Consider the following 10,676-nt stretch of genomic DNA (forward strand, 5'->3'; position numbering starts at 1 on the left):
AATTAATTAAATAAGTGTTATTTAATTAATTAATTGTGGAAAAGGAAAATAGGAAAAGGATTAGGAAAAGGGTTTGATCCTTTTCTATATAAAGACCTCCCTATGGCACTGACAATACATAACACACAAGTATTATTGTGCAAAATTTTCCCTAAGGCACAAAGAGAATCCTCTCTACTCTCCAAAACCCTTTTCTTCTCTTTCTCTCCCTCTCCCAATAGTTGGATACCACTTATCCCTCTATTGGAATTCTAGAGAATAACGGGTTACTCTCGTGGTAGTGTTTGATGTTTGAGATTGTTTAAGAAATCGTTTGTGATCAAGATCGTTGGAACTTCAAGAGGATTGTTCGTGAAGCTTGGGAATCTAAAAGGTAAGAATGATTCTAATCTTTTCCCAAAGCATGCTAATTTACATGTTTATATTCGGTTTTAGTATAATGAACTTGTTTATGTAAAAATCGAATTGTGGGATGCAAGGCGTTCTCACACCAATACTTCTACTATGGAATTCGATCTCTTCATCTTCTTCCTTCGACATCATGGATCACCTCCTCAATCCTTCTTCCTTCCAATCAGTCCTCCTTGTACCTTATTTCCTTTGCGCTCGATATAAGTCTCGTCAAAACAATAGTATGTACATAAGCGAATGAGTAAGTCAAAATGCATGAAACTATGATAGATGCTAATAATTACGAAGCAGTCGGTTACTTGCTTTTTTGAGCTGAAACACATTCTTACTCAATGATTTATAAGATGGAGCACAAGAACAAGTCCATCTAGGAATTGCAGCTTTTTAGTAGTATTAATGTAATTTTTTTTTACTAATTGAGGACATTTTTGGACATTTAAGTACAATTGTTGGAATTTAAATCATTTAAGTGGAAATTAATATTGGAAATTAATTTCGGAGTTTGGTGTTGGAAATCAAGGGCAAGATTTGTTGTTTTAAAAATGGAAAGAAAGAGAATGGAAAAAAATAATAATAAAAATAATAAAGGAGAATAGGAAGGAAATAAAATAAAATATATTCATTTTCTTTTTCTTTCCTTTTTCTTTTTCCTCTTTTTCTTTCCCCTTCCTCCTTCTTCCTCACGCAGACGTAGCCTTTCACTCCCGCCGCCAACCTCGGCCAGAAGTTCCAACCTCCTCGCCGCTAACCGTTCTCGCCACCCAGATCTGATTCCAGTCGTTGTCGCGAGCCACCCGAGCGCTGAAGTCGATCACATCTGGATCGGATGCCGAGAGCTTCCTTCCAATCGAGCGCTCGTCCAGACTGTCGTCGCCCGAGCCCAAGCTGGACTTCACCGCCGCTCGTCGTGTAAGCTTCTGCCTAGCCGAATCCTTCGCCGCTCTCAGCCCGACCAGATTGGAGCCGCTGACGTCCTCCTCCGCCCAGATCCGAACCGAGTCTCTCCTCCATCGCCCACTACGTCGCTGCCGGCTGCTTCTAGCGCCACCAGCCCTGTTCGTCGCCAGGACCCGCCTACACCACTAAGCGATTTATTATTTTTTGGGCAAGATTTTGGTTGATCTAGTTTGATTGCCCATTTAGATTTTGGGTTAAAAATTTGTTATCTCTATATTTGGAATCCAAATCTAAGATTGGAGTACTTCGGAGTGCACAGCTTGGGATTCGAGTTCGTTCGGCAAGTATTTTTGGCCAGCGTTGTGACCCTTGTTGTTGATTGTTAGGCACCTTTTGGTTGTTAGAATGATGGAGAGTTTGGTTCTAGTTTCTCGAGGTTCCAAGTCGTCGTCCTTTGGGTTCTAAAATCTGCTAAGAGGAAATTTTAAGTCGAAATCTCGCTTGATCATGTTTTTTTGGGTAAGTTCATTGGTGATCCCTAAATTTAATTTGTATGTATGGATCTTGGTTCCAAGAATTTAAAATTTGTGTTATGTTCTGTATTAGGTGACTTAGTTCAGGGGTTTATGGTTGGAGATCATTAGCTTGGATTAAAAAATCGGAATTTGATTTCGAGGTAAGTAATCTTACTACTGGAACTGCCCATGGGCCAGGCTTTAGTATGACCTGGCACGAATTCTGATTTGTTTACATACACACCTAAGTACTTGATCGTTAGTATGTGATGGTATGTGTTTTCATATGTCGATGTCTAATCTGCTGGTGTTGAGGCATACTTGCATGTTGTGGATTTATGATGTAAGTTATACATGGATGATGTATAATATGTTATTAAGAAATATGTGTATGTGATGAAGCCATGGTATCAAGAATTTTTATGTATGTTTTAGAACGGTACAATATTGAATCTTAGCACGTTAAGATTGTGTGAATATCCTCATTGATTAGTTAGATGCTCACCAGTTTGTGTTTCCTTCGGGATTCACTAGTTTGTGTTTCCTTCGGGAGTCACCGGTTTTGTGTTTCCTTTGGAATTCACCAGTTTGTGTTTCCTCCGGGATTCACCAGTTTTGTGTTTCCTTCGGGATTCACCAGTTTTGTGTTTCCTTCAGGATTCACCAGTTTTGTGGGCATACTTAACTACAATAGGATAAGACTCAGTCTCTTGTCTGTTTCATGTGTTCATGTGCCATATGCGGGTATCTAGAGGACATAGATGCCTAGCCTGACCCCAGTGGTGGGGCTACTTACTGAGTATTTCATACTCGTTCTTTCTTATGTTGATGTTTCAGGTAAGTGTAGAGATGCACCGGCGATGGCACAGCGGAATTCGTGATCGTGTCACTGGAACTAGTTTTTACGCTTCCGTATCATGAGATTTAGAGTTCTTTTCATGTTTCTCTTAATGTTTAGTTTTGATGTTTGAAACTTATTATTAAGAATTGTTTTTCATATGTATTTATTAACCTTTATGATTTATGGGTACCCTATTATTGTTTTTAACAATTGCATTTCATAAATGTCTTTTGAACTTCTCTTGTTTTAGTTAGCATTTATTTCAAATAACTGAACGTTAGTAACGACCTTACCTAAGTCCTAAGGGGTCGGGTCGTTACACAGGCTTACTGACTTTGGTGGCTATAAACTTACTTGACGTGGATAAAATTTCATAAGCCCAGGCCTATAATATGGGATCTTTTGTTACACATACAGGATTAACACACATATTGAAGTGAAATGCAAACGAATGTACATATTTGGAATGCAAATGCAAATGCAAATCCCTTTATACAATAATATAAGGCATGATTAGCATTTTTTGCTTTCTTTGTCTTATGTGCCTCCTTCTTCCCGTGCATGATAATCTTCATGCTATTCAAGGTACGTTTAAAAAAGACGGACGACCAATCATAATGTCTAAAGACTTCAGGGTCATCAACAATCCCAAATATCTTCACATCAAATTGGGTCTTGTCTTTTTCAATCATCACCGTTTCGATAAATAATGTCAATGCAACCTTGACAGCATCTTCATCATTTGTAAAAGTGAACTTCTCGAATGCATTCTCCACGTCCTTGCAAGAACTATCCTTTATCTTTTAGGTCCTTCGGTCCAAGAATGAGTTGTCGCAGTCTCTCACCACTTGTTTCTCTTTCTACAATTTCCTTGGTCGGTCATATCCCAGTTATTAGATTAAGATCGTCTTGGGATAATGTTACCTTCTTCCCAATATGTTGAATGATATAACGTCTGGGGTTCACATTCGTTACCTCTCTCAACAGGAAATGGTGAAAAAGTTACCCATTAAATACAAGATAGATCTACGTCCAACAGTGGACCAAAGGTCGTTGTCCTAAACATTATCATCTACTCTTTTATCAACTTATTCTTAATAATGGATGCAGTTTTGTGGGCTTGGCAAGAAACTGTAACATGAAAATATTTCTCAGCAGGGACGACCATCTTAGCAACCTGTAACAAACGAATACATTACCACAATAAGTAAACGATCGCATAATAAAAACTAAATGATTGCATAATAAATAACTAAACAATCGCGTAACATAAAACAAAACAATCGGATAACAAACAACTAAACGATTGCATTACAAATACCTAAACGATCATGTAACAAATAACTAAACAATCGCATTACAAATACCTAAACGATCGCGTAACAAACTAACCGATCGCATTACAAATAGCTAAACAATCGCGTAACAAATAACTAAACGATCGCATTACAAATACCTAAATGATCATGTAAACACCACTAAACGATCGCACATTTTTTCTAAATGATTGCTTACGTTTCTCTAATCGATTGTTTAAAGAATACTAAACAGTCGCCTAGGATTATCTAAGTGATCTCTTAAGAACGAATACATGATCATTTAACAAAAGCTGATAGATCGTTTAACAAATGGTAGGTGCGAACCCTTTGCGAATCCTAAACGACTGGTGAGAATCCTAAATGAATATCAACATACATTCAAGGAGAAGAGTCACATACCTTTCAGAGATCGACGACGGTGAAAATGTGTACAAATGACCAGCGAGAAGGTGGCCAAAGCTAGGATGAAGATGGAAATGACGAGTCAGGTACGAAAGCAAAAACGAGAGCCAAAATCGCATAGTGAGAGAAGATGTAAGCGAAAAAGTGGGATGAACGATGCTTCATAGTGCGGTTTGAAGAGTTTTTTAAATTGGGGGTAAATTTTGTATTTCACAAGGACAACGTCAATCATCGATAAGTTTTTAGGAAGAGGTTATCCATAGAAATTTTTTTGAGAGTTGGGCCATGTCGTGAAATTTTCCATTCAAAAGACATATATTTACTTTAAAAGTCAGGAACATCTAATGAAATCACCACAATGTAATTGTTTAATAACTTATTGGTCAGCTTCTTTCTATTTTCTCCCATATATATAACTTTGTCTCCGTAACTCTTCTCTATTTCTTAAACCTATCGATTAACTCAACTCTCCCCTCTTAACTTTTCCCTCTAAAATTTCGTTCTCTAACTTTCATTCTAAAATTTCACTCCACCTCCCTAACTTTTTTCGTTATTTGTCTAACCCCTGTTTGGAACCACCAGACTTGGGAAGATTTCAAATCAGTTATCATGTGAAATGAATTCACTTGTTTGAGGAAAAAATAATAAAAATTTAAAAAAAAATCAAAGAATTTGAAATCGGTTATGATTTTAAATCTTGTTTTTCCCAAATAATTTTTCGCAAATTTGGCTAGATTTGCAAGGATTTCGAACTTTAATAGTTTGTTTCCCAGTTTGCACCTTCTTTTTTCACGGTTGATCTCCATCGATCCTTTCTTTCAAACTCAATCATATCTAATCAAGATCAAACATAACCTATCCAACCAAAATAAAGAATGAAACAAAGAATCAAATCATATTAACCTGAAAAGTTTAAAGAAAGTTGTTGAGATTGGGCATCAACTATACTCCAAAGAAGCCCCTTTTCACTCCTTGGTTTGAAGGCATGGCATGTGGATGAACCTCTCGATGACTTTTGCGGGGACGGACTATAATAACCACCTCATAGTAAATACTATTTTGTAGCTATTTTCTAGTCTCCCTATAGTCAACACTCCGTTCTATTTTACATTCATCATTTTTTTATTCTTTGCTACCATGTTTACTATTTCCTTCTCAAACTAAACACATACTATTATAACTCAAACTAAAATAATCTACACCTAACCACAAATTATTATAACCTAACTATAATAACCTAAATTATAATAACCAACTTCTTGCCTCTAACGTCCCTTGAGACTATAATATCACCCCCAAGAAGTATGAAAGTTTTTCTTGTCCTGTTGGCGACTACGTCGAGTAGGAATGGTGTGTGCAGAAACGATAATGGGAAGGAGAGGGTGGCTAGAAGTTTTGATGAACGAAAAAGCTTGGAATGTGATTAGGGTTTAGACCAAAAAAATAATAATAATATGAAAAATAAATTAGGAAAAGAGAGAGAGAGTTAAAAGACCTATGTGATCGTTGTAATGTGAGAAAAGGAAAAGCGAGGAATAGCCTACTGCTAACGTGAAACAGGGTGCGTAGCCCTGGTTTTGTAAGCTTATTGATAGGTTGAATTTTAATTTCATGATCATAAATATAATGTTGGCATAAGTATAAGGGTAAATAAGTAATATGCTATACTTTTATTTCATTTCTCGTGAATATCCACACAACAAATTTTAATTTTAGGGATTTCAAAACAATTTAGTTCCATTCACAAACAAGAATTTGAAATAATTTCTGTTCAAATTCTAATGCCCAACAAAGCATAAATAAAAACAGAAAACAGTTACCAATCATACCTTGTTTTGGTCTCCAAAAGTTACATCATAACTTCAAACTAAATGAGTTATTAAACTTTATTTTTAGAAATTAAATAAAAATGAAAACATAAAAATGTGAAGAGAATTCAATGGTTTTCGAGGAAGGAAAAAACAGGGCGAAAAAAAGTGGACACTCAAATATCTAAAAACCCATTTGGTTGGAATTTTGAATTCTATTTTATGTTTAAATTCATCGAATTCTATTTTATGTTTTTAAATTCATTGAACTGAGCAAAAATATTTAGCAAACAATTTAAATCCTGTTTGTAAAGATCATTTTCAAATTCTGTGATCCAAACCATACAAATTTTGAAAACATGTTTATATTTTCATTATATCCAAATTTTAAATTTTAAAGTTTGAAGTGCAAAAATATATTAAATAAAGATTTAAAAAATATTTAAAAATATAATATACTATGTTATGAACTCAATTCATTTTTTAAAAATTAAAATATATATTACTAATTATATAATATTACAAAATATAGTAATTATATTTTTTTTAAGATAAAACTTGTTCATAAATAAATTAACAATAGTTTGTTGTCAACTAATATTTAGAGTAACTACAACTAGTTTCACGATTTATAAATTATTATCAAAGACAACTATTTAAATTAGAATTCAGTCTTTGAATCTACTACCAAATACGTATCTAATAACATTATATACAACTCCGGTTGCATTGAATCCTTGTTTTTAAATTCCTTACCAAACACAGATTCTAAATTTACCTGTCAAGTTTAGAATTGGATGTACGCATGAGAAACGAACTATACAAGCAAATTCAAATTATATAACCCAAGTAATGAAAGTTTTCTTTCATTCAACCTAAAAAGTAAAAGCCATGGCTCAAACTCAAACATGTCCAGTTTTCAGTCCCGTAAACAGAGGCTGCTTATCTACACATATCAAAGAACGAATTTAAGGCAGGGAATTTATGATAGCAATGGGCCAAGAATGTTCCATTTTCGCTAGCAATACAGAACAGTATACTGTCTCCTATTTTGGAAGTTTGAAATCCAGAAACTAGAATCAACATATTGATTAACTACTTCCATTTTCTATTGGATGATTGATTAAAAAAAGAAAAAGAAAAAAAAAGGTAGAGGAAGGACTAGACAATGAGATTACCAACCGTACTTTTTAAGCAAGTCCCTAGTTCTCTTCCTTGAGCGAGTAAAAACGATAACAACACAAGCTAGAATCCAAGGAGGGAAGTTCCCAGTGATATTAAATTTCTTCATCCACCCTTGTGAGTCTCGAGACAGAAACGTGATCAAAATGGTTATAACTGCCACGCCGAAAATGATCCTGGTTACCGGTTTGATCAGGGAATCCTGCAGTAAAGAGATGAAGGTATGAAGTTAGGCATTTGGTTGAATCTGATGTAGAAGAATGAATATAAACAGCATCGAACAAAATTAGTGCTCATCTCCATCAGTTTGCTAATAATAACCTACCGTGCTAATTGGAAATGAATGGAAATTAGCAGACTGATGAAGAAGAGGAGCCTCCAAATAGGCAAAGAACAAAAATAAGAATTTCTTGGATTGTTACAAGTCAAGAACAAAAGAGCATGGAATAGAACTACGATATAGCCAAGAGGAAAGAGTCACGTCCCCAGAACTACTCTATACTCAGCAAAAACCTGAATGCTCCATTCTAACCAAATAATACTTTGATTATAAATATATACACACATACATATACCAGTCAAGAAAAGATCGAGGGGGGCCAAGTAAACGTAGGGGAAAAAACAATCTTGGGGCAATTTGAGAAAGACGAAATCTTTGAAAACTGAGATCCATTGGATACAACGTGTAACCTCCCCAATTGAACTTCTTGACCATCCTAAGAGATAAAGATGTTAGCCTAGGAGAAAGACGAGTAGTAAATCCCAGATGCCGTTGAAGCCATGTGTTGAAAACTTTAGAACATAGCATACACACAGATACGGGGAATTTTGTGTGTATGCTAATAGTCAAGTGTACAAATGATTTTAAACTTGTATGAAAGGAAACAAATCATTTGTACAAATATTAACCAAACTATGGCTTGAACGTATTCTTTCTTAGCCCTTTATAGCGAAATGTGTTTTAAACTAATAAGAATATATATTTTTTTTAATTTAATGTAATATTTTGGCTGTACTGATCAAAAGTACTCCCAAAATTCTAAAAATGTTATTTTAAAACTGTTGATAGAAAGTCATTCTAAACTCGCTCGTGGGTCCAACGAAGCATGTAAACTGCAACCCAATATTTTCCAAAATCCTGGTATACTCTAAAATATCCTCTTCTTCATCGACAACCAAATCTTTCTGGGAATAGCAAAAATCCAAGAAGATGATTTTTGTTCTGAAACAGCAAATGTAAAACATTTTCTCCATCATACCATGACAAATCTAAGAGGGCGCAAAGCCAGCATCACCAAGGAGCGTTTGGAAAAAAAAAACTCTCCACAAATGAGCTGTTATTTAACATACTCCTGAACAGAATACGGTTCATATCCTCCAATGCCTTTCTGCAAATAAGGCACCATAATAACACAGGCACAAATGTTGTCAACCTCTTAAAGGCATCGGCAGTTTGGAGCTTCCCCAAGGATAATTGGCAAGAAAAGAAAATAACTTCACCTCCTCAGAGATGAACATCCTAAATCTTAGTGGATAAGGATAATGCAAAGAAGTTCATACAAGGAAGGTCGAGTATCTCTAAGACGAATAAGGCTATTCTATGAAGTGAATTCTGAAATAAGGACCCTCCATATAAGTAGGTGAAGGATAAAGTATACCGGGATGGACCTCATAGCGCAGTGGATAAGATATACTGGGATTGAATAGGTGCCAATACCAAATATTGAAGCGGGGAACATTGGAAAATAGCTTTCGAGAAGTTAGTGCTATTAGCAACATTACTAGCATCCGAAATATTGAAGTGAAGTCCATACTCATCAGATACAACCTTGTCCCAGAACCAATAAGCTATATCTCCATGAACCTAGGAACTCTCATCGCATTGTATCATTTGCTATTCTTCAGGAATAAATTTCCAAGTCTCAATCGGCTCTTACAGTTCGTTTCAATTCTGCTTTGAGTGAAAGCCCAGCTGAAGGATAAGCTTAGAGAGCGATCGCCTAAACTTACACCCACATATCATCAATTACGAAATTCATAAAAACATGTCATATTATCTTATAATTCTTATCATCATGACCTTCAATTCCTAAACCTCAACTCCAACCAAAGAAAACTCAAATGCATTGATACATATCATTAAACAAACAGCAGAAGAACACCCACCACAGCAAAAATTCTATCGAACGGTAATGCAACAAACTAAATTTCAAATTCAAACACTTAAAAAAACGCATATCTGTATATATATTTTTCCTTCCGCTTTCTTGACTTTGGTCAACCAGTTCCATCCTCAGTTACCAAAACCCCAGATGGATCAAATTTGCAAATCGAAATTAATAGAACAGTGAATGAACCTTTACCTTTGGCTCTCCGTCAATGAAAATTTCGGCTCCATCTCTGTAAGTCAGTATAGACCTGCCATTTCTAGGGTTGAATCGAATCGGGACGCCACGACCGGAGTCAGGTTTAAAGGCGAATACGGATTTGAACCCGTATTTTTCCAGAATATCTCGGACCTCAAGCTGGTCTTGGTCCCAACCACCAAGGCTTGATTTAAACACATCGATCGGACCTTTGCCCTGGCGATAAAGATGAATCTCAACCTCCGGAACCTTCGTCCTCACAATTTTGGAGTTCGGATTCGGATTCTGGCTCTCAAGAAGAGGTTGCAGCTCCGATTTCGAGCTTGTATCTTCAACTTCTCGGATTTCGCTCTCGCTCTGATCCATTTGGCGCCCTGTTTTTGATGTACGGTTGTGAAACTTTATTTGTTGGGAAAATGGCATAGATGCCCAAAGGAAAAAAATGAGATATGGGTATCCTTTTGAAAATTAATAAATTTTGGCCTTCATCAAGGTATGAAATTACCATTTAAACCTTAAATGCATTTTTCTTCTATTTTTGTTTTGCAGCGTTTTTTTTCCTTTTTTCCTTTTTTTCCGAGTTTCTTCTTCTTCTATCTTCCTTTTTTTCCGCAATTCTGTTTTTCTGCATTTCTGGTGCATTTCTTTTTCCGTTTTGTTTTACTTTTGTGTATTTCATTGCATTTCTTTTTTTTTCTTTTTTTTTTCTGCGTTTCTTCTCCACATGAACGTCAGTCACTCCACATAAATGTCAAGCACTCCACGCAAATGCCGACCTCTTCTCCCGAACGTCAGTCACTCCACTGCTCGCGTACAATTTCACTACTCCCAAATGCCAACCTCCATGGATTGGACATGAACGTTAATTTCACTATTAGGTGGCCAAGTCTTTAAAGGTATGAATCTTACTCCATCTCTCTATCTTTACTTTACCC

The 10,676-nt window shown here is 35.8% G+C and overlaps 1 protein-coding gene and 2 long non-coding RNA genes across 4 annotated transcripts; 1 reads left to right on the forward strand and 2 right to left on the reverse strand.

Moving 5' to 3' along the window:
• Positions 1 to 970: 970 nt before the first annotated feature.
• On the forward strand, positions 971 to 2,888 carry LOC150036699 (uncharacterized). Of its 2 annotated transcripts, XR_016529227.1 has the most exons (3): positions 1,016 to 1,827; positions 1,915 to 1,984; positions 2,661 to 2,888. It is a non-coding gene; the product is annotated as an uncharacterized LOC150036699 (long non-coding RNA). The 2 variants fall into 2 exon arrangements; XR_016529226.1 differs by having other exon boundaries at positions 971 to 1,827; positions 1,915 to 2,888.
• Positions 2,889 to 3,124: 236 nt separating this feature from the next.
• On the reverse strand, positions 3,125 to 5,854 carry LOC150036700 (uncharacterized). The gene is made up of 2 exons (XR_016529228.1): positions 4,383 to 5,854; positions 3,125 to 3,841 (listed from the first exon to the last, which is right to left on the reverse strand). It is a non-coding gene; the product is annotated as an uncharacterized LOC150036700 (long non-coding RNA).
• A 1,180-nt stretch (positions 5,855 to 7,034) lies between these two features.
• On the reverse strand, positions 7,035 to 10,226 carry LOC120075142 (WD repeat protein). The gene is made up of 2 exons (XM_039028316.2): positions 9,739 to 10,226; positions 7,035 to 7,577 (listed from the first exon to the last, which is right to left on the reverse strand). Exons 1-2 carry the CDS (start codon positions 10,162 to 10,164, stop codon positions 7,368 to 7,370), a joined length of 636 nt encoding a protein of 211 aa, XP_038884244.1. The 5' UTR covers positions 10,165 to 10,226; the 3' UTR covers positions 7,035 to 7,367.
• Positions 10,227 to 10,676: the final 450 nt, after the last annotated feature.

This window comes from Benincasa hispida, chromosome 4 (assembly GCF_027475165.1).
Source record: "Benincasa hispida cultivar pf3 chromosome 4, pf3_genome.v1.1, whole genome shotgun sequence".
Taxonomy (NCBI): domain Eukaryota; kingdom Viridiplantae; phylum Streptophyta; class Magnoliopsida; order Cucurbitales; family Cucurbitaceae; genus Benincasa; species Benincasa hispida.